The 23890-nt window shown below is 44.4% G+C and overlaps 1 protein-coding gene across 1 annotated transcript in view; it reads left to right on the top strand.

Moving 5' to 3' along the window:
• Positions 1-23890, top strand: part of LOC134352726 (titin-like) — a 42062-nt gene that overhangs the window by 13802 nt on the left and 4370 nt on the right. The window contains exons 8-17 of the mRNA XM_063060127.1: positions 1171-1473; positions 1561-1878; positions 3574-3876; positions 3964-4281; positions 7927-8229; positions 8318-8635; positions 13574-13876; positions 13965-14282; positions 21574-21876; positions 21966-22283. Coding sequence (XP_062916197.1) covers positions 1171-1473; positions 1561-1878; positions 3574-3876; positions 3964-4281; positions 7927-8229; positions 8318-8635; positions 13574-13876; positions 13965-14282; positions 21574-21876; positions 21966-22283 — 3105 coding nt within the window. The remainder of the gene's footprint in view (positions 1-1170; positions 1474-1560; positions 1879-3573; positions 3877-3963; positions 4282-7926; positions 8230-8317; positions 8636-13573; positions 13877-13964; positions 14283-21573; positions 21877-21965; positions 22284-23890) is intronic.

Raw genomic sequence — 23890 nt, 5'->3', positions numbered from 1 at the left:
GCTGAATACTGGCTCCTACTTCACCTTCACCCTCAACGCATTAATCTTTTTAATCTGGCTCAGTAATAAAATCAGCCAATCTTTGGTTTGTTTTCTGCTCTCAACCAACATAATCCAGAAGCTTCACCATAGAAACAATTGCATCTCTGAAAATGGCTCATCACTTGAAGAGAATCTAGACCATTTTACTGGACAGTCTGTCTTTGAACAATATTCCAGCCTCCGGTCAGTGCCTCAGTCGTGACGGAATTTCCAGCAGAGCAGCTCGCCCTCTGCTCCTGTGTGGGAATAGTCAGCCTGGACAATGTGTAGAAGCCTCTGGAGGGCAGCCTGAACACACAACATTCTGACAAAGCAGCACCAAATTTTAGTTACACCTAAAAGAGAAAAAGGTGCATTTAAATATTTGTGACAAAAAAATAAATATTTCTAATACTTATTTTTGAAATATGAAGTGTATTTTCTGGAAGATATTCATGTGAAACTTGGCTCCATTTCCCGTTCCACAGACAGACTTTGAAATGCTGGGTATTTCCTGTATTTGTTTTAATAAGTGGCTGGTAACAGTTTGTGACCATGTAACTGCGAAAACAATGTAAGGGCCAATCTTGTTCATTTACGTTTGCTCAGGGTATTTACCCTGTCTGCTCAGTAGGGGAGATTCCTTTCTTCACCAATGTAGATTGGTCTCATCTCGTCTTGATGGGACTGGCAGATCATTGGCCAGAGATGAACAGCAAATGCTGATCTTGTCAGTGACAAACTTGTCCATTGGGAAATGGTGAAATAATAATTGAGCCGTTTCTCCCAGATGACTGTTCAGATACGAAACCCCTCAGTTACTTTAAGCAAACCTCCCTTCGAAGAGATCTGGACAAAGAGGACAGTGACCATTCTGTGTGAAGTGGTTCACAGTGAATTACAGGGACTCAGTGTCACCTGGGCAGATGAACGGAAAGAAGAGGGAAGGTGGGATGAGGACTCTCATCCAGTCAGCAAGAGGTGAAGACATGATCACCAGCAGACTGACTAACGATTCAGCCCTGGGTGTTTCTGTTATTCTGTTTGCATTAAATGCAGCTGACATGTACTGATGATCTGCCTGGACCTAACACAACCAATAGAAATATCTCCAGTAAGATTCTGAGCATTTCAATTTCTAATCAACAGAATTGGCTGTCTTTATTCAAAATCCCAACATTGAAGAGATGTGGATCCACAAGACCACTACCGTGAAGTGCACGGTTATCTGTACAGATCCCGAAAATATCCGCATCTCGTGGCACGTGGGTGGGAAGGAGAAAACTAAAGGAATTCACACCCATCAAGCGGAGAGGGACGGGTCCCGATACAGAGTGCTCAGTGAACTCCAGATCAGTGTGGAAGAGTGGTTCAGTGGGGTGGAATACGAGTGCTCTGCTCAGGAATCTCCTTCATCTTCCCGAGTGTCAGCACGGACCAATACTACCAAAGGTGGGTAAGAGACCAGCGATTAAATGGCCAGCATTAGTGACCTGGGTAAAAATGTTGACATTTCCTTTCTTTTCTTGTCTATGCCAGTCGAGATAAAAAGTCCCAAGGTCACTCTACTGCCTCCATCACAGGAAGAGACCAAGAATAGGAAAACGGCCACACTGGAGTGTGTGATCTTCGGATTCTACCCGGACCAAATAAATGTCATCTGGGAGAAGGGCAGCACCGTGATCACCTCCAACACCAGGGCTATACCGACCGCTCTGGAGCAGGGGTGGACTTTCAGGTCCAGACACTTCCTGACCGTGAGTTCACAGGAGTGGAAGTCAGAATCAGTCTTCAGCTGTACAGTGATTCATCCCCCCTCCAACACTCGTATCAAGAAGCAGGTGAAGAATGTCCAAGGTAGGGTCCTGGAACTCAGCCCATTCATGAAATTGTTTACATTGTGATATGAATTCAAGGTCAGCACTGAATCATGGTGCAGCTCTGGTTTAGTTTTGTGAGTGAACTGATAAAGTTCAAAATACAAAGTACATTTATTATCAAAGTATGAGCACCATATACAACCTTGAGATTCTCTTCTTCCAGGCAGTCACAAAACAAAGAAACACAATAGAATTCAGAGTCAAACTTCCAATGTGTGAAAAAAGATTGTGCAAACAATAAAAAAATTCAAACAAACAATCCACGGAAACTGAACCGCAGAGCCCCCTGAAGTAAATCCACAGCCACGTTGCCAGTTCAGCACTGCAACCGGTGCAGGAGACCGATGGCTGCAGGCCACGGCCGTGGAGCCAGGCTCAGTGCTGAGGTGAGTGCCGATGGCTGCAGGCCGCAGCTGCAGAGTCAGTTCAGTGCTGAGGCGAGTGAAGCCTCATCGAGAAGTGAGCTGAATACCGGTTTGTCCATTGACTCAGCCTCAATGCCTTCATCTTTTTCATCTCTCTTGGCACTTAAATCGGCCAATCATCGGTTTGTTTTCCACTCTCAACCAACATAATCCACACTTTTACCATAGAAATAAGAGTATCCCAGAAAATACTTTCATAACTTAAGGGGAATCCGGATCATTTCACTGGACAGGCACTCTGGAGATCCCTGATATTTGTCTTTAAAATGCTCCCTCCCTCTACCTTTGAACCTAATCACAGCCTCCGATCAGTGTCTCAGATGTGACTGAATTTCCAGCAGAGCAGCTCTCCCTCTGCTCCTGTGTGGGAATAGTCAGCCTGGACAATGTGTAGAAGCCTCTGGAGGGCGGCCTGAACACACTACATTCTGACAAAGCAGCAGCAAATGTTAGTTACACCTGATAGACAAAAAGAGTGCATTTTATTATTTAGGACAAAAACTAAATATTTCTCATACTTAAAATTTGAAATATGAAGTGTATTTTGTGGGATTTTTTTCCGTGAAAATTTGCTCCATTTCCAATTCCACAGACACACTCTGAAATGCTATTTTCTGTATTTGTTTTAAAAAGTGTCTGGTAACAGTTCAGTCACCATGAAACTGAAAAAACAATGTGACAGCCAATCTTGTTCATCTACTTTCCCTCAGGGTGTTTACCCTGTCTGCTCAACAGGGGAGATTCATTTCTTCACCAATGTACATTATTCTCATCTCATCTCATCTTCTTGGGACTGGCATATCATTGACCAGAGATGAACAGGAAATGCTGGTCTTGTCAGTGACAAACTCAGCCATTGGGGAATGGTGAAATAATAATTTCTCCCGGATGACTGTTCAGATACCTGCCCCTCAGTCACTTTAAGTAAGCCTTCATTCGAAGAGATCTGGACGAAGAGGACAACAGCCATTCTGTATGAGGTGGTTCACAGTGATTTACAGGGATTCTGAGTAACCCGGCAGGTGGACAGAGGAAGAGGGAAGATGGGGTGAGGATTCTGGGTCCAGTCAGCAACAGAGGTGAAGACATGATCACCAGCAGACTGCCAAATGATTCAGCCCTGGGGGTTTCTGTTATTCTGTTTGCCTTAAATGCAGCTGTCAAGTACTGATGATCTGCCTGGACCTAACACAACCAATGGAAATATCTCCAGTAAGATTCTGAGCATTTCCATTTCTAACCCACAGAATTGTCTGTCTTTATTCAAAATCCCGACATTGAAGAGATGTGGATCCACAGGACCGCTACCATGAAGTGCACAGTTATCTGTACAGATCCAGAAGATATCCACATCTCTTGGCACGTGGGCGGGAAGGAGAAAACTAAAGGAGTTTTCGAACAACCACCGCAGACGGACGGGACTCGATACAGAGTCCTCAGTGAACTCCAGATCAGTGTGGAGGAGTGGTTCAGTGGGGTGGAGTACGAGTGCTCTGCTCTGGGATCTCCTTCATCTTCCCGAGTGTCAGCACGCACCAATACTACCAAAGGTGGGCAAGAGACCAGTGATTAAATGGCCAGCATTAGTTACCTGGGCAAAAATGTTGACATTTCCTTTCTTTTCTTGTCTATTCCAGTCGAGATAAAAGGTCCCAAGGTCAGTCTGCTGCCTCCACCTCAGGAAGAGACCAAGAATAGGAAAACGGTCACACTGGAGTGTGTGGTCTCTGGATTCTACCCGGACCAAATAAATGTCATCTGGGAGAAAGGCAGCACCGTGATCACCTCCAACACCAGCGCTACACCGACCGCTCTGGAGCAGGGGTGGACTTTCAGTGCCAGACACTTCCTGACCGTGAGTTTACAGGATTGGAAGACAGAATCAGTCTTCAGCTGTACAGTGACTCATCCCCCCTCCAACACCCGTATCAAGAAGCAAGTGAAAAACATCCAAGGTAGGGTCCTGGGACTCAGCCCATTATTGAAATTGTTTACATTGTGCTATGAAGTCAAGGTCAACACTAAATTCACAGTGTAGTTCTGGTTTAGTTATGTGGGTGAACTGATAAAGTTCAAAGTACAAAGTACATTTATTATCAAAGTCTGTGCACCATATACAACCTTGAGATTCTCTTCTTGCAGGCAGCCACAAAACAACGAAATACACTAGAATTCAGGGTCAAACATCCAGTGTGTGAAAAAAAAAGAACAAATTGTGCAAACAATAAAAATATTCAAAAAAGCAATCGACAGAACCTGAACCACAGAGCCCCCTGAAGTAAATCCACAGCCACGTTGCCAGTTCAGCACTGCAACCAGTGCAGGAGACCGATGGCTGCAGGCCACGGCCGTGGAGCCAGGCTCAGTGCTGAGGTGAGTGCCAATGGCTGCAGGCCGCAGCTGCAGAGTCAGTTCAGTGCTGAGGCGAGTGAAGCCTCATAGAGTAGTAAGATGAACGGCAGTTTGGCCTTCACTTTTGGTGTCAAGTCTTCATCTTTTTAATCTGCCTAGGTGATAAGATTATCCCATCTTAGGTTTGTTCTCCACTTTCAGCCAACATAATCCAGACTTTCACCACAGAAATAATTGTATCCCGGAAAATACTTTCATAACTTGAGGGGAATCCGGATCATTTCACTGGCAGGCACTCTGGAGACTCCTGATACTTGTCTTCAAAATGCTCCCTCCCTCTACCTTTGAACATAATCCCAGCCTCCGATCAGTGCCTCAGATGTGACTGAATTTCCAGCACAGCAGCTCTCCCTCTGCTCCTGTGTGGGAATAGTCAGCCTGGTCAATGTGTCTCTGGAGGGCGGCTTGAACACACAACATTCTGACAATTGGTGGCATCCGTTAGTCTCGCGAGACCTTGGATCTGTGCCCGGAAAGTATTGCTTCAGTCTGTGTTGGTAGAGCAGTGTCTGTTGTGGCTGTAGAGGCCCACACAGGAGTGACAGTCTCAGCGGCAGCGACTGCACTTGAAGGCACTGTCCTCCAGTGTTGTCTTGGTGCTGTTTTTCCGACGAGTACGCTTTTCTTCAACAGCAAGCCTCAGCTTCTCTCTCCTCTTTTTAGACCTCTGCGTAGATTTCCCACCTCTCGATGTTCATGTTCAGTGATTTCATGTCTCTCTTGCAGACATCTTTGAAACGAAGATGGGGTCACCCTTGTGCTCTCTTGCCGGAGGCCAGTTCCCCGTACAGCAGGTCTTTCGGGATCCTCCCGTCTGACATGCGGTGTACGTGGCCCAGCCAGCGGAGACGGCGTTGTTGGAGCAGGGTGAAGAGGCTGGGTATCTGGGCGTGGGCCAGGACCTAATTGTTGGTGACTAGGTCAGTCCACTTGATCTCCAGGATGGATCTCAGGCTGCGAAGGTGGAAGGCATTGAGACGCCTCTTTCGTCTGTAGTAGAGGCTCCAGGTCTCGCTGCCATAAAGCAGTGTGCTGAGGATGTAGGCCCTGTAGACTGCAACCTTGGTGTGCGTCGTCAGCTTTCTGTTCTTTCAGACTCCCTTTGTCAGCCTGGTGAATGTTGAGGCTGCTTGTCCAATCCATCTGTTGATCTCGGGGTCTAGGGAGAGACTGTCCGTGATGGTGGAGCCTAGAAATGTAAACTTGTGAACTACCTCCAGCTCGTAGTTGTTGATGGTAATGGCAAGGAGTGCTCAACGCCTTGGCCCAACATGTTGGTCTTCTTCAGGCTGATGGTCAAGCTGAAATCCTGGCAGCTGTTGAGAAGCTGTCCATGAGGCGTTGCAATTGCTCTTCAGAGTGTGTTGCCAGTGCTGCGTCGTCTGCAAACAACATGTCCCTGATGAGTACTTCACAAACCTTGGCTTTCGCCCTCAGCCGGGACAGGCTGAACAGCCTCCAGTCTGATCTGGTGTGGAGGTAGACACCATCAGTTGATGTTCCAAAGGCGTGCTTCAGCATGACTACGAAGAAGATGCCAAACAGGGTGGGGGCAAGCACACAGCCTTGTTTCGCACCGCTGTGGATGTTGAAGGCCTCCGAAGAAGAGCCGTCGAACTGAATGATGCTCTTCATGTCTGTGTGGAATGACTGAACTATCCTGAGGAGCCTCGGGGGACAACCAATCCTGGCAAGGATTTTGAACAGGCCGTCTCTGCTCACAAGGTCGAAGGCCTTCGTAAGGTCAATGAAAGCGACGTAGAGTGTTTGTCTTTGCTCTCTGCAATTTCTCTTGTTATTGTCAAAGGGAGAAGATCCTGTTGATTGTGGGGCGTTCTGACTTGAAACTGCACTGAGACTCGGGATATACCCTTTTGGCTATTTTCTGCAGTCTGTTCAGGACCACACGGGCGAAGACCTTCCCAACAGTGCTCAGCAAGGAGATTCCCCTGAAGTTGTTATAGTCTCTTCTGTCCCCTTTGTCCCCATATATGGTGACAATGTTGCAGTCTCCCATGTCTTGTGGCACTGTTCCCTCTATCCAGCACTGGCACAGTAGTTTATGCAGGTGGTTTAGCAGGACACCCTTTGCACATTTGATGGCCTCTGCTGGAATGCCACCCAATCCTGGTGCCATCCCAGTGGGCAGGCTGTCAATGGCTTTACTCAACTCTTCAGCAGTCGGCAATGCATCAAGTTCCTCCATGACAGGCAGGCATTCCACAGCATCTAGCGTGCTGTCCGAGATGCTGTTTTCTCTGGAGAAGAGTTCAAAGTAATGCTCCACCCATCTCTCCATCTACTTGCCTTTGTCATTGATGGTCTCGCCTGTTATAGTTTTCAATGGTGCTGTCTTGCTCTGGGTTGGCCCGATGACAAAGCAGCAGCAAATTTTACTTACACCTAATAGAGAAAAAAAGTGCATTTTAATATTTGTAACAAAAACTAAATATTTCTCATACTTAAAACTTGAAATAAGAAGTGAATTTTGTGGAATTTTTTACATGAAATTTACTCCTTTTCCATTTCCACAGACACACACTGAAATGCTGGGTATTTTCTGTATTTGTTTTAAAAAGTGTCTGGTAACAGTTTAGTCACCATGAAACTGAAAAAACAATGTGACAGCCAATCTTGTTCATTTACTTTCCCTCAGGGTGTTTACCCTGTCTGCTCAACAGGGGAGATTCATTTCTTCACCAATGTACATTATTCTCATCTCATCTTCTTGGGACTGGCATATCGTTGACCAGAGATGAACAGGAAATGCTGGTCTTGTCAGTGACAAAGTCAGCCAATGGGGAATGGTGAAATAATAATTTCTCCCGGATGACTGTTCAGATACCTGCCCCTCAGTCACTTTAAGTAAGCCTTCATTCAAAGAGACCTGGACGAAGAGGACAACAGCCATTCTGTATGAGGTGGTTCACAGTGATTTACAGGGATTCTGAGTAACCCAGCAGGTGGACAGAGGAAGAGGGAAGATGGGGTGAGGACTCTGGGTCCAGTCAGCAACAGAGGTGAAGACATGATCACCAGCAGACTGCCAAGTGATTCAGCCCTGGGTGTTTCTGTTATTCTGTTTGCATTAAATGCAGCTGTCAAGTACTGATGATCTGCCTCGACCTAACACAACCAATGGAAATATCTCCAGTAAGATTCTGAGCATTTCCATTTCTAATTCACAGAATTGTCTGTCTTTATTCAAAATCCCAACATTGAAGAGATGTGGATCCACAGGACCGCTACGGTGAAGTGCACAGTTATCTGTACAGATCCCGAAGATATCCACATCTCTTGGCATGTTGGCAGGAAGGAGAAAACTAAAGGAATTGTCGAACAACCACCGCAGATGGACGGAGCTCGATACAGAGTCCTCAGCGAACTCCAGATCAGTGTGGAGGAGTGGTTCAGTGGGGTGGAATACGAGTGCTCTGCTCAGGAATCTCCTTCATCTTCCCCAGTGTCAGCACGGACCAATAGTACCAAAGGTGGGTAAAAGACCAGCGATTAAATGGCCAGCATTAGTTACCTGAGTCAAAATGTTTGACATTTCCTTTGTTTTCTTTTCTATTCCAGTCATGATAAGAAGTCCCAAGGTCACTCTGCTGCCTCCAGCTCAGGAAGAGATGAAGAATTGGAAAACGGCCACACTGGAGTGTGTGGTCTCTGGATTCTACCCAGACCAAATAAATGTCATCTGGGAGAAAGGGAACACCATGATCACCTCCAACACCAGCGCTACACCGACCGCTCTGGAGCAGGGGTGGACTTTCAGTGTCAGACACTTCCTGACCGTGAGTTTACAGGATTGGAAGACAGAATCAGTCTTCAGCTGTACAGTGACTCATCCCCCTTCCAACACCCATATCAAGAAGCAAGTGGAGTACGTCCAAGGTAGGGTCCTGGGACTCAACCCATTATTGAAATTGTTTACATTGTGCAATGAATTTAAGGTCAACACTGAATCACGGTGCAGTCCTGGTTTAGTTATGTGAGTGAACTATTAAAGTTCAAAGTACAAAGTACATTTATTATCAAAGTATGTGCACCATATGCAACCTTGAGATTCTCTTCTTGTAGGCAGCCACAAAACAACGAAATACAATAGAATTCAGAGTCAAACATCCAATGTGTGAAAAAAACAAATTGTGCAAACAATAAAAAAATTCAAACAAACAATCCACAGAAACTGAACCGCAGAGCCCCCTGAAGTAAATCCACAGCCACGTTGCCAGTTCAGCACTGCAACCGGTGCAGGAGACCGATGGCTGCAGGCCACGGCCGTGGAGCCAGGCTCAGTGCTGAGGTGAGTGCCGATGGCTGCAGGCCGCAGCCGCAGAGTCAGTTCAGTGTTGAGGCGAGTGAAGCCTCATCGAGAAGTTTTAACCCCATCTACTGGGCAGGAAAGGTGTAAGATTAGGTCACCTGTCCATTCTGTCTCAATAATTTTAGTTATCTCTGCAGTTATAATGAAAATAAGTTAGTGAGCAAAGCTCACGCCCATGCTTTGCTATCTGGAGAAAATCTCCATTTTCCCTTTTCACTGTCTCTTCAGTGTCAGTTCCTCAAAAACATATCATTGCAATTTTGTATTTGCTTCAGTCCCCAGAGTCTTGTTTCCAGTGTTTCCTGAGAGACTCTTCTGTTGATTGTCCACTCACTGAAATGTCGGTGCCTGGATTATTTTTGAATTGATGCCCAATCCTCGAGTGAATATTGTGATCTTGTGTCCTCAGATCCTCGGCCAGGTTCAGAGAGCACATTCATTTATCATGGCTGACACAACCTCATCCCAATAGGATGCAATACAGAGAATAGAGAGTGGGAATATGTGGGGCTCTCTTTTTTCCAAGCACAGGAAAAGAGGTGAAAATATTTAATGCTGACATTAATGAATTTTCTATTTCCAGGTGGAGATTGTCCCCGCTGTTTTTCAGAGAGTGTGCCAATGTTCTTTTACCAGAGTAATCTCAATGCAACATTCTCAGATGGTTCTACCCGACAGTACCATTGTTCGGCAGGAAAGTGTGAAATAAAGTGATTGGTTCTCTATAAAATTCGTCAATGAATTTCATTACAATCCATTTACAGGGTTCCAGACCTGCCACTGGAATCCTTTGGAATGGACATTTGATAGAGAAGAAAACGCATGATTTAAACTGTCTCTCCCCTCCAAAATTCAATTTGACTTTCCAATATCCTCATGGCCATCTATTTCAATTTGACTTCCCAGTCCCATTCTGACATGTCTGTCGATGGCCTCCTCTGCTGACATGATGAGAAAATGTCCCAGCTGCTTTTCGGAGCCTGTGCCAATGTTCTTTTACCAGAGTAATCTCAATGCAACATTCTCCGATGGTTCTATCCAACAGTATCATTGTTCAGCAGGAAAGTGTGAAATAAAGTGATTGGCTGTATATACAATTCATCAATGAATTCTTTTACAATCCACTTACTGGATTCCAGACCTGCCTCTGGTATCCATTGGGATGGAAGTTTCACAGACAGTGATGAAAATACGTTATTTAAAATGACTACCTCTCCCCTCCACATTTCAATTTGACTTTTCAATATCCTTGTGACCAGCTATTTCAATTTGACTTCCCATTCCCATTCTGACATGTCTGTCCATTTCCTTCTCTACTGCCAGGGTGAGGCCAAAGTCAGGACCTCATATTCCATCCAGATACCTGCCTACCTGATGGCACGAATACTTATTTCTGCAACTTCCAGCAGTATCCACCCCGCTCCTTTATTCTCCCATTTTTTTCTCATTCCCATACTAGATACACCCTCATTCATTCAGTTCTCCTCACCTGCCCATCATCTCCATTTGGTTCCCTTCCTCCTGCACTTTCCTCCATGGTCCACTATCCTGTCAGACTCCTTCTGCTTCAGCCATTTATCTCTTCCACTTATCCCTACCAGCTTCTTACTTCATACTGCCTCCCCCGTCCACACACTTTCCCCCTCACCTGGTCTCACCTCTCATCTGACAGAATGTATTCCTTTCTACTCCACCCACCTTCTTACTCTGGCTTCTGCCCACTTCCTTTCCAGTACCGGTGAAGCCACTTGGTCTGAAAGATCAGCAGCTCATTCTCCTCCATAGATGCTGCCTTGACTTGACAAGTTCCTCCAGCGCTTTGTGTGTGTTGTTCAAGATTTCCAGCATCTGTAGAATCTCTTGTGTTTCTGGTTGTCCATACACTCATTCATTTGTGTACATTGTTGCTTCAGTGTGACTCAGATCCCAATTCCAGTTTCCTTGGCCAGATTCCCTCCCGTCTGACTCCAGTCAGCAAGAACTGGAACCTGTTTTTCACCCAATGGCTGTGAGGCATGAGGTGATGAAGGTGAACAGGGCTGAAATTCCAAATTTGCTCAGTCAAAGGACCATGACCCTTTGAAAATGTTGTGCACAAGACAAATTGGTGAGACAAGACACTGGGGTCCGACCAGTCTCCTGTCCAATCTGGCATGCTCTGTGTGTAAATCCTGGACCAGACAAATTGCTAAAGTTACATTGATCCACGTGCCGGACACTGAATTCAGTCCAAGAGGAAAACTCAGTGATCCCAAGGAATGTCAGAAAGGAGAATGTTTTGTTATAACTACCCAAGCATTGATAGAATTATATGCTTCTTGTGGAATAATGCCAGCATTCAGCAATAAGGGGAGCGATCCTGCCTCTGTCAGGTTTTATGTGGGGATCACATTTCCCAGGGACTGCTGAACCTCAAGACTGTGCTGATATTGGACACAACTGAGAAAACTGCAGAAAACATGCTTAACAACATCACAGTGCTGATTAAACTGAGGTTCATAATTCAGTAACCCTTCAGTGTACACCTAGGTTTGCATATTTATGATATTACACGACAACAATGATCATCTAGACTACACCCACAGATTTTCTGTTTTAAAAGAAAATTGCTCATAATCTTTATGAAATGAGGAATGTTGAGAAATACACATCATACTTTGTCAGATGATCCGTCCCAGTCAGACTGGAACCGTGTGTGTTACATCTGCTCTTTCTTCAGACAAAGACACTGACTCACAGTCTCATTGAAGGTCTCAACTGTGACACAAACACAATCAGCTCCACACTAAATGTCAAAGAGCAAAAACATCCCACATGCCTGAAGGTGACCAAGTGTGTAAATGGTGAACACAAAGTGCAGAGAGCTGCAATGTAAGTGAACAGATGATGGTGATGTTACAAATATCACCTCTTGTAATAATGATCAGGGAGGCACAGAGAGAATTGGATTTACCGACAAATACCTTTATTGTCTCAATGCAAGAACATGTGAACTTACACAACCAATACCTGTGTGCACACCTGCTGAGTTTCCCTGACCTTCCATGAACAGTCAAATATTAAAAAGATTATACCAGTTAAAAAGGAGACTTTACTGCTAGCCACGTGTTCCTTGGTGCCCCGTTTTGAATCTCCACATCCGTGAGGCACCTCATATCCACGATAGTGAATCTCCTACAGAGCCACTGCTGCCAGCACACTTGAAGCACCTGCTTTTAAATTCATTCCTTACTAATTCAAATGTTACATTCCAGTGATATTGGCTATAGTCACCTGATTGACCTCTAACACCTTCTTATTGGCTCTGATCGAGGAATGACATCTAATAATCTATGGCTCTTTGTTCTCAATCGGCAATCAGCTTGATCACACAAGGCAGAGACAGACCCCAACAGTCACAGACCTGCATGTTATATCCAACCAAAGGACATCTCGCATGTGTCTTCTTATTTGGAAATGATCCCTGGTCCAAATTCACTGATCTAGAGATGGTAGTTCTTTCTGGCCAACAGTGCATTGGGAGACGACCTCAACAACTTCACTTGAGTGTAATCACACAAAAGTGACACTAACCTGAACAAAGGGCTATTTATTTAATTTACCATTTCCTATCAATCACTGATTGCTCTCGAACGGTGGGACTTGCTGGCTCATTCCTGATGGTGATTCAGGTTCAGCTGTATTGCTGCAGGTCTGGAATCACATAGCAGTCAGCCCAGATGAGATTTCTTTTCAGAAGTTACCACAGCAAATATCACTACAAATTCTTCCAGAGTCTTCATTTTATTCCAAAAAGCATTGATGAATTGAATTTAAACTCCCATCCACCGGGTTGGGACTTGAAACCATTTGCCAGTTCATCAGTCCCTAACTTATGGATACACTCTGACCATGGCTGCTCATTTCAAGTGAGACAGAGGTTTCAGTGTTTGTCAGCAAGAATGCTAAAACCACAGGCACCAGCAGAAGTAGTGCAGGTGTATGAGTGAGCAGAGTTGAAAGAATATGATGGTTTCTGAAGTTTGTATGAGTTGTGAAGGTTGCAGAGATGAGGAGAGGTGCAGCCACAGTGAGACTGGAATGTCGGGATGTGAAGTTATTAAACTGAGTGAACCCCAGGCTCAGGCCAGATGGAGAAAGGGATTTGCATTGATTCACAGTGTTCATTGTTACTAATCAATGGCACTGAGTCTCCAAGCATAGAATCTACTGAGCTGTGTCTCTGCTGAGAAATCTGCATGCTTCTCTGTCTCACAGAGCTCCGTCTCACAGTGAACCGATTGGTACAGTTATTAGAAAGGGATTCGAAACCTCGTTAGCACATCCTTTGTTCTGAATTTCTTCTCTCAATCAAAACTTATAGGAATATGATTCAGCCCTGGGTGTTTCTGTTATTCTGTTTGCATTAAATGCAGCTGTCAAGTACTGATGATATTCCTGGACCTAACACAACCAATGGAAATATCTCCAGTAAGATTCTGAGCATTTCCATTTCTAACCCACAGAATTGTGTGTCTTTATTCAAAATCCCGACATTGAAAAGATGTGGATCGACAAGACTGCTACCGTGAAGTGTACAATTATCTGTACAGATCCCGAAGATATCCACATCTCTTGGCACGTGGGCGGGAAGGAGAAAACTAAAGGAATTCTCACCCACAAAGCGGAGAGGGACGGGTCCCGTTACAAAGTGCTCAGTGAACTCCAGATCAGTGTGGAGGAGTGGTTCAGTGGGGTGGAGTACGAGTGCTCTGCTCAGGAATCTCCTTCATCTTCCCCAGTGTCAGCACGGACCAATAGTACCAAAGGTGGGCAAGAGACCAACGATTAAATGGCCAGCATTAGTTACCTGAGTCAAAATGTTTGACATTTCCTTTATTTTCTTGTCTACTCCAGTTGAGATAAAAAGTCCCAAAGTCAGTCTGCTGCCTCCAGCTCAGGAAGAGACCAAGAATAGGAAAACAGCCACACTGGAGTGTGTGGTCTCTGGATTCTACCCAGATGAAATAAGTGTCACCTGGGAGAAAGACAGCACCGTGATCACCTCCAACACCAGCGCTACACCGACCGCTCTGGAGCAGGAGTGGACTTTCAGTGCCAGACACTTCCTGACCGTGAGTTTACAGGAGTGGAAGTCAGAATCAGTCTTCAGCTGTACAGTGATTCATCCCCCATCCAACACCCGTATCAAGAAGCAAGTGAAGAATGTCCAAGGTAGGTTCCTGAGACCCACCCCATTATTGAAATTGTTTACATTGTGCTATTAATTCAAGGTCAGCACTGAATCATGGTGCAGCCCTGGTTTAGTTATGTGAGTGAACTGATAAATTTCAAAGTACAGAGTACATTTATTATCAAAGTATGTGCACCTTGAGATTCTCTTCTTGCAGGCAGATACAACCTTGAGATTCTCTTCTTGCAGGCAGCCACAAAACAAAGAAACACAATAGAATACAGAGTCAAACATCCAATGTGTGAAAAGGAAAGAACAAATTGTGTAAACAATAAAAAAATTCAAACAAATCCACAGCCACGTTGCCAGTTCAGCACTGCAACCGGTGCAGGAGACCGATGGCTGCAGGCCACGGCCGTGGAGCCAGGCTCAGTGCTGAGGTGAGTGCCGATGGCTGCAGGCCGCAGCTGCAGAGTCAGTTCAGTGCTGAGGCGAGTGAAGCCACATCGAGAAGTGAGCTGAATACCGGAACTTCCATTGCCTGAGCCTCAACGTCTTCACCTTTTTAATCTCTCTTGGCACTTAAATCGGCCAATTATTGTTTGTTTTCTGCTCTCAACCGACATCGTTCAGAACTTCACCACAGAAATAATTGTATTAAGAAAATGTTTTAACAACTTGAGGGGAATCCAGATCATTTCATTGGGCAGGTACTCTAGAGATCCCTGATACTTGTCTTCAAAATGTTCTCTCCCTCTGCCTTTGAACCTAATCCCAGCCTCTGATTCGTGCCTCAGATGTGACTGAATTTCCAGCAGAGCAGCTCTCCCTCTGCTCCTGTGTGGGAATAGTCAGCCTGGACAATGTGTAGAAGCCTCTGGAGGGCGGCCTGAACACACACCATTCTGACAAAGCAGCAGCAAATTTTTGGTACACCTAATAGAGAAAAAGAGTGCTTTTTCATATTTGTGACTGAAACTAAATATTTCTCATACTTAAATTTTTGAAATATGAAGTGTATTTTCTGCAATATTTTTATGGAAAACTTTGCTCTGTTTTCTGTTCCACAGACACTCTCTGAAAGACTGCATATTTTCTGTATTTGTTTTAATAAGTTGCTGGTAACACTTTAAGTGACCATGGAACTACAAAAACAATCTAAGGGTCGATCTTGTTCATTCACGCTCCCTCAGGGTGTTTACCCTGTCCGCTCAATAAGGGAGGTTCCTTTCTTCACCAACGTAGATTGGTCTCATCTCATCTTGATGGGACTGGCAAATCATTGACCAGAGATGAACAGGAAATGCTGGTCTTGTCAGTGACAAACTCATCCATTGGGGAATGGTGAAATAATAATTGTGATGTTTCTCCCAGATGACTGTTCAGATACCCGCCCCTCAGTGACTTTAAGCAAACCTCCCTTCGAAGAGATCTGGACAAAGAGGACAGCGACCATTCTGTGTGAGGTGGTTCACCGTGATTTACAGGGATTCACTGTAACCTGGCAAGTGGACGGAAGGAAGAGGGAAGATGGGGTGAGGACTCTGGGTCCAGACGGTAACGGAGGTGAAGACATAATCACCAGCAGACTGACAGTCCCTGCTGCAGAGTGGAACAGTGGGGCTGAGTACTCGTGTGTGATACAGGACAAGAGTTTGCCAACACCGGTGAAGGAATCAATCAGGAAGAACACAGGTACGTGTGGACAGAATTCAGTGTGAGTCTGATAGCAATTTGACAGATTTATCAAAATCCAGCACTGTGATAGACTATAGAAAGTGTGAACAGGAGCAGGCCATTGGGTCTCTCGATCTGCTCAACCATTCAATCTGATCTCGGCTGATCATCGAAATTCAATCCCTGTTCCTGTTTTCCCCAGATATCCTTTGAACCATTCACCCAAAGAAGTATATACAACCCATTCTTGAATATATTAGATGATGTCTTCAAGTGCTTTCTGTGGGAGAGAGTTCCACAGGCTCTCACTCCCTCTCACACGTACACAGCTTAGACTGCCACCCCTGCTCCAGGGGAGATGGAACAAACAGCACAGGATGATGCAAGTCCAGGGGCTGAGTTCCACTTTCTGTTGAGTTACTGTGTTCAGCGACTCCCATTGATTTAACTGAATAGACTAACCTCGCTGGAAGTTGTAAAATGCAGCAGGTCTAAGATTTCCACTCCACAACTCCCAACAATGAGCAGAAAGGGAAAAGCCTTTAGTTTCAGATCAAGTGAAGCCTCTCAGATTCAGAAATTGTTCATGTTGGTACAAGACCACAATGTGCCGGGTAAGTAGGGAATTATTGGAAGATTCATTTTAACTGAGATTCTCTCTGTTCCAGATGCTGTTGTGACTCGTCCTCATGTCTACCTCCTCCCCCCTTCATCGGATGAGGTAGACACCGATCAGACTGTGACCTTGATGTGTCTGGTCACCAAGTTCTCTCCCGCAGAGATCTATGTGGCCTGGATGGCCAATGACACCCTTCTGAAGACAGGGTTTGTGAACCAGCCGGTGACCAAAGACCCCAGGAATGGCTGGAACACAATGACCAGTCAGCTGAAGGTTTCTCCTGAGGAGTGGAATAGCGGCACCACTTTCTCCTGTGTGGTGGGTCATGAGTCGTTCACAACCAACCTGTTCCGAAGCATCAATAAATCTCACAGCAAACCCACCCTGGTCAATGTCTCACTCGTTCTGACTGATAGTTTTAAATCTTGTGTGTAATACTGTGTGATTCAATCCATGAAACTCTAGTTTTGTTAGTCTTACGATTGTTAATTATCAGAGAGGATTATTTAACTGATTAAAACATGATAAAAGCTGAGGCCTTTTAAAATAATTAAAAATGAAATTAAAGTCAAGAACCAAATTAAACAACAAACATGATTCAGCACAAATCTCTGAGTTTGTGTGTACATTCTCAGACCTTCCTGTGCCACATTTGAATGGATTTCAACCCTGTGTGGGACTGCACAATGTATTAAATCTTTGTATGTGTCAATGTACCGATCCCAGTTCAATAAATATGACATGAATATGTCTTTGTTGTGACATTTGGTGATGGGAAATAAGGAACTTTCAACATGTAGCGTGGCATACGACGCACACTCAGGGAGAAATAGTAATCTTTGTATCTCTGGTATCTAAACCCTTCCCACTTAGGGTGTCCCAATGATCAGCTGTCAACTAATGGTCAGAGAAATTAGAACCTACGGCTATCTGACAAGGAGTTGAGAGTTGAAACCACTGACCAGACAATATCTTTGTGTCAAAGATGTCGGATCACTGTTTGAGGGCTCCTTGTCCCCACTAACATTGCTGCTCCTCATCTGGTGCATGTGTGTCGCTAACTAAACGAAACATATCATTGTTGGGAACTGTTCTGTTGCAATGGCGCAGTTAAACATCTGTTTGTCAGGGCAGACTGTTTGCATTTGTACAGAAGGGGACTAATATCCTCACGGGCAGGTTGCTCATTCTGCATGGCGGGGGTGGGGGTCGGTTAAACTAGAGTTACAGGGGATGAGAACCAGAGTGTTAGGACAAATAGTGGAGAGGTTGTGGAATCAGATGGTAGGAATTAAAAAGTTGAGCATGGTGTGAGTAATGTTTTGAGCTGTGTATATTTCAATGCAAGAAGTATTGTAGGAAAGCCAAATGAGCTCATGTCACAGATCAACGCATGGAATTATGATATTGTAGTCATTAGTGAGACTTGGTTGCAGGAGAGGCAGGACTGGCAGCTCAATGTTCCAGGGTTCCATTGTTTTAGACACGTCAGTGCAGGAGGGATTAAAGAGGGGAGGGATGGTGTAACCAGTCAGAGAAATCGTCACGGCAGTGTTCAGTCAGGAGAGACTGGAGAACTCCTCTAGTGAGGCTTTATGGGTGGAAATGAGGAATAAGAAAGGTATGACCACATTAATGGGGCTATATTATAGACCACCCAACAGTCTGCAGGATTCAGAGGTACAAATTTGTCGGGAGATCACAGACTTTTGCAAGAAACAATAAGGTGGTGATAGTAGGTGATTTCAACTTTCCACATATTGACTTGGACATCCAGACTACAAAAGGGATGGAGTCTATCAAACGTATTCAAGAAAGTTTCATTAATCAGTACACAGAAATTCCAACAGAGTGTGTGCAATACTTGATTTCTTATTCAGGAATGAGACAGGGCAGGTGACAGAAGATTGTATACGGGAACACTTTGCATCTACTGATCATAATGCCATTAGTTCCAAAATAAATAGGGAAAAAGATAGATCTGGTTCCCAGGTTCAGATTCTAAATTGGAGAAAGGCCAATTTTGATGGTATCAGAAAGGATCTGGTAAGCGTGAATTGGGACAGGCTGTTTTCTGGCAAAGGTGTACTTGGTAAGTGAGAAGCCTTCAAAAGTGAAATTTTGAGAGCACATTGCTTGTATGTGCCTGTCAGAATAAAAGGCAATGATGACAGGTTTAGGGAGTCTTGGTCTTCAAGAGATAGTGAAGCCCTGATTAAGAAGAAAAAGGAAGTGAACAGCAGGTATAGGCAGGTATGAACAAATGAGGTACTTATGGAGTGTAAAAAATGCAAGAAAATACCTAAAAAGAAATAAGAAGGGCTAAAAGAATGGACGAGGTTGCCCGAGCAGACAAAATGAAGGAGAATCCTAAGGGATTCTACAGATACGTTAAGAGCATAATGGTTGCAAAGGACAAAATTGGTTCTCTCGAAGATCAGAATGGTAATCTATGCATGGAGACAAAAGGGATGGGGAAATCTTCAATGGATTTTTTTGCATCTGTATTTACTTGGGAGGTGGATGTTATGTTTAAGTTGTACAAGACATTGGTGAGGCATAATTTGCAGTATTATATGCAGTTTTGGTCACTTACCTACTGGAAAGATGTAAATAAGGTTGAAAGAGTACAGAGAAAGTTTAAAAGTATGCTACCAGGACTGGAGAACTTGAGTTATAAGGAAAGATTGCATAGGTAAAGACTTTATTCCTTGGAGCATAGAAGATTGGGGGGAAGATTTGATAGTGATATACAAAATTATCAGGGGGTATAGACAGCATAAATGCAAGTAGGCTTTTTCCGCTGAGGTTGGCTGAGTGCACAACTAGAGATCATGCATTAAGGATGAAAGATGAAATGTTTAAAAGGAACATGAGGGGAAACTTCTTCACAGAGGTTTGTGAGAGTGTGGAATGAGCTGCCAGAGCAAGTGGTGCATGCAAGCTCAATTTCAACTTTTAAGAGAAGTTTGGATAGGTGCATGGATGGGAGGGATATGGAGGGATATGGTCCAGGTGCAAGTCAATGGGACCTGGCAGTTTAAATGGCTTGGCAGTGAATAGATGTGCCTGCTTTCTATGACTCAATGACTGTCTGACAGTGACCAAGACCAGACAGACTGTGTTTACATTACTTGGAGTTATTGACAGTCTGGAGAATATTTTCAGTTGACATGGCCTGCCCATATCCATCAAATCAGGCAATGGACCTCAATTCAGATCTGAACATTACAGGGAAAAAGACTGAGAACAATGCCCAAAGTGGGCTCAGGCAAATGGTGAAGTGGAGTACCAAAATGCATCACTGATGGAAAGGATGAGGACTGCTTGAGCAGAAGGACTTGATTGGAAACGTGAACTGAGAAAGTATGTGACTGTGTACAGATGTGTGGAACATGCTACCACAGGGAAAAGTCCTGCTGAACTTCTCTACAACCACAAAATGAGGGGGAAGTTACCAGACATCAAGGAGGTACACACAACAGAACTAGAAGTACGGGATCAGGATGCAGATCGAAAAGGAAATTGCAAGCTGTTTGCAGATGGCCACAGGGAGCTAAAAGTCTACTGTGAAAGTTGGAGACACTGCGCTTATCCAGCAAGAAAAAATGGACAAATTCGCCACACCTTTCAACACAACACACAGGGTGGTAAGGAAAACAAGAAATCAAGTGATAGTTGAATCTCCAACTGGAGTGCAGTATGCAAGGAGCACCACACATGGAAAAAGTTCAACACAAGAAGGACTTTTGGCAAACAGGAGGAAATTCAAGGATTTCACAATGAGATACTGGGACAGGAGAACAATATGATGGACAGTTATGGATTAGTTCAGCTTCACTGTGAGCAAAATCCATTACCAGACATTGAAAGCAAAGAGAAACTGGTAGAGAGACCTCAAAGGGTTAGGAAACAACCTCTGAAGTTTCACATTATTGTATTGAAGTAGAGCTTAAGTTGTGGGTTTGAAACAATGTAGACTGTTGTAAGTTGAAAATGAAGTTTTCAGTTCCAGAATTATTAAGTTGAAACAGAAAATGTGTTGGTTATAGTCATGCATTTCAGAGAGTACCGTTGAATTGAAATGATTAAATCTGTGAGTTGAATGTGTTCTAAAACGTTGAAGTTCACTTCTCAGGAAAGCAGCAATGTCATGTATTGAAATGGTAAGGTCAGTTAATGTAGTTTTGACACTTGTCAAGTTCGGTGATGTCATCACTCTGGGACAGAACATCACATGATTGAGGGAACATGGAAGCGAGAATGAGAAATAAAGACACATTCAGAGCATAAAGCATCGAGTGGTGATATATGCACTGTCTAATTAATACTAAGATAGGTTGCAAATACACCACACCTCCTTCCTGAGGCATCGCCTGTTGAGCTGGCTGAGTTTACAACCTCCTGCAGCTTTTTCCGATTGTGAAACAATTAGAATTTTCTCCACGGTGCACCTGTAGAGATCTGAGAGAGTCTTTACCGACATACCAACGTACTCAAACTCCAAATGAAATGCAGCCACTGTCATGCCTTCTTTGTTATTGCATCAATATGTTGACTCAGGATAGATCTTCAGAGATATTAACACCCAGGAACTGGAAACTGCTCAACCTTTCCACTACTGATCCCTCAATGAAGACTGGTGTGTCTTCCCACAAATTCCCTTCCTGAGACAGGAAGATTTCAGGAAATGTTGTCTTTGGTCAGAAACTGAATTTCTCATTCCAATTCACAGCTCTGATAGCACATTTTATTGGCATTCCAGCAGCTAAATGTCACGTAGCTAGGCAACTGTCCCACAGTTCATGCTGTGACCCGAAAGGGTCCCAAGGAAATAAGTTCCTTGATGTTTAATTTTGTTTTCTCAGTCAAAGGTTGTAAGCAGAGATGAGCACCCACTCTGTAAACAAACCTGATTTCATTCCGTTGTACAATTATGTACAAATTGAGCTTTGGGATAAATCTGAGCTGAAGTTGTCAAGCTTTCTGACAGCCGATATTGTCCAGTTTGTAAATTTTCTATTTCTAATCTACAGAGTTGTCTGTCTTTATCCAAAATCCCTCCATTGAAGAGATGTGGATCAACCAGACCGCTACTCTGGTGTGTATGATTGTGGGTGCTGATCTGAGCCGGGTCCAAATCCACTGGCAGGTGAACGAGAGGGAAAAAGTCAAAGCAAATGCGACCAAAAAACTGAGAGAGGAAGGAACCCAAGACACAGTGATCAGCCAACTGCAGACCAGTGTGGAGGAGTGGACCAGTGGGGTGGAGTACACTTGCTCTGCCCAACAACCTTCTGCAACCTCACCAGTATCAGCACGGACAAAAAGTACCAAAGGTGGGCAAGAGGTCAGCGATTAAAATGGACAACGTTGGTTACCTCAGTAAAAATGTGTGATATTTCCATTGTTTGCCTATCTGTTCCAGTGGAGATAACAAGTCCCAAAGTCAGACTGCTGCCACCGCCAGAGGGAGAGACCAAGAGTGGGAACACGGTCACCCTCGAGTGTGTTGCCTCTGGATTCTACCCGGACCAAATAACTGTCACCTGGGAGAAAGGGGACTCTCTGATCTCTTCCAACACCAGTGTGAGACCAACTGCTCTGGAACAGGCAGGGACTTTCATTGCCAGCTACGTCCTGACCGTGAGCACAGAGGAGTGGAAGGAAGGCTCAGTTTTCAGATGCACAGTGTCTCATCCCCCCTCCAACACCAGTGTCAGGCAGGATGTGAGAAACATTCAAGGTATGATTCTGAGATTCACTCCACTGTTGACATCCTCTGCCACAGTCACAACCCAGGGACAAGCAAGGTCAATAGGTAACGGCAAGTCTGGCATTGTTGTAGTTGTGTGAGTGGATTAATAATACAGAGGCAGAGAGTGGGAAAGAAGCAGAGTTTATCCGATGCTTTCAAAACTTGACTCTCTTCCCAACTACCAACACATGGTCTGTCTGTCCATCTGTAAGTGCCCATCTGGGCCCCTCTGTCACATTTCAGACAGATGTGCGAGAGTGCAGCACTCCCTCAGTACTAGTACCAGGATCATTGACCTACAGTCTGTTCCCAAGCCTCAGGACAATGGCGTGAACACATAACCAGAGGTGACTGTGCCGGATTCTAGTTTTAGATTACAAACTATTTCTCTGATGTTCTTTGGTGAAGGACACTGCCCTTCCTACCCTGTTTACCCGTATCCATCAGTCCCACACCAAACTCTTCACTGCTCTGTGATGGACCTGCTGGAGCAGAGCAAGGAATGCCAGCCTTGTCAGTGAGGAAATGATGAAATAATGACTGCAAGGTCAATGTTTGCACACCAACGTCTCAGAGACATGAAGCAAGTCTATCTGTCAGCGGAACTGGAGGAACTGAGTTCCACTGGAGCAGGCATTGTGGAATGTAACTGGACACAGACAGTTGTTGAGTTCCAGTAAACCAGAGAGATGCACAGTACTCAGCCAGGAACAGAACTAGTGCTGAAGCAATAGTACAGAGTACACTTGTGATGCTATCTCAATGTTATCCCTTTCTCTGTTCACAAGTGTTTTTTAATCCACTGAACACTTTCCACAATTTCTCTTTCATTTCCAAAAGTAAAAAGCCTTAACATTTTAGATGCGGTGAGATCGCTAGTGGTATAAACATTGGCTTGGGTGGAGTAAGAGCAGAATACTCCAGGTAAACAACAAATGATTAAAAAATCCATTCCCAATAGGAACCCTCTAAAGTTACCCTTCCCCACCAGATGAGATGGAAAGAAGTTGGGTCACTGGGTTCTCTGCAGCAGAGATTCCCATGGACAGAGTGGCCAACAACACCAATTGTCAACCTTCAATTGATTGTTGATCCTACAACAGTGTGGTTTACTGCACTGAAACAAGCAAGATTACCTGCAAGTCCTTCTCATTAGCTCAAAATGGAAATATATATTTCATGATTAAATGCATCAAAATAAATTACTAACATTTCTGAGATCCTGCAGTTCTTGCTAAAACTTCCTTGTGTCAGGTCTGATGGTGTTGGAAACTTGTGTAGACTGCATGAGGGGTTGAATGTCAGCCTGTGTTTGTGTAATCAAAGTTCGATAAAGAAGGTATGGAAAGCATTCGGCTGCCAGTGTTCCGTGCCGGTATGTTTTGGGATACAATTGTGTGACTTAAACCTGAGCGGCTGGAAGTGTTGCCTGGTTGGTTCTGTGCTTCATTGTGTAGACAGACAGACAGACATTCAAGTAGATTTTGGTCAATGTGTACTATAGTTTCCACTGTGCAAATGATAGAACATTCCGGATTGGTCCACAGTTTCTAAGGTTAATTGACAGGAAAAGGTATTTCATCAACTTTGTGAAG

Source organism: Mobula hypostoma, chromosome 10, assembly GCF_963921235.1.
Source record: "Mobula hypostoma chromosome 10, sMobHyp1.1, whole genome shotgun sequence".
NCBI classification, from domain to species: Eukaryota; Metazoa; Chordata; class Chondrichthyes; order Myliobatiformes; family Myliobatidae; genus Mobula; species Mobula hypostoma.
This window is presented reverse-complemented; position numbering and strand designations above follow the sequence as displayed.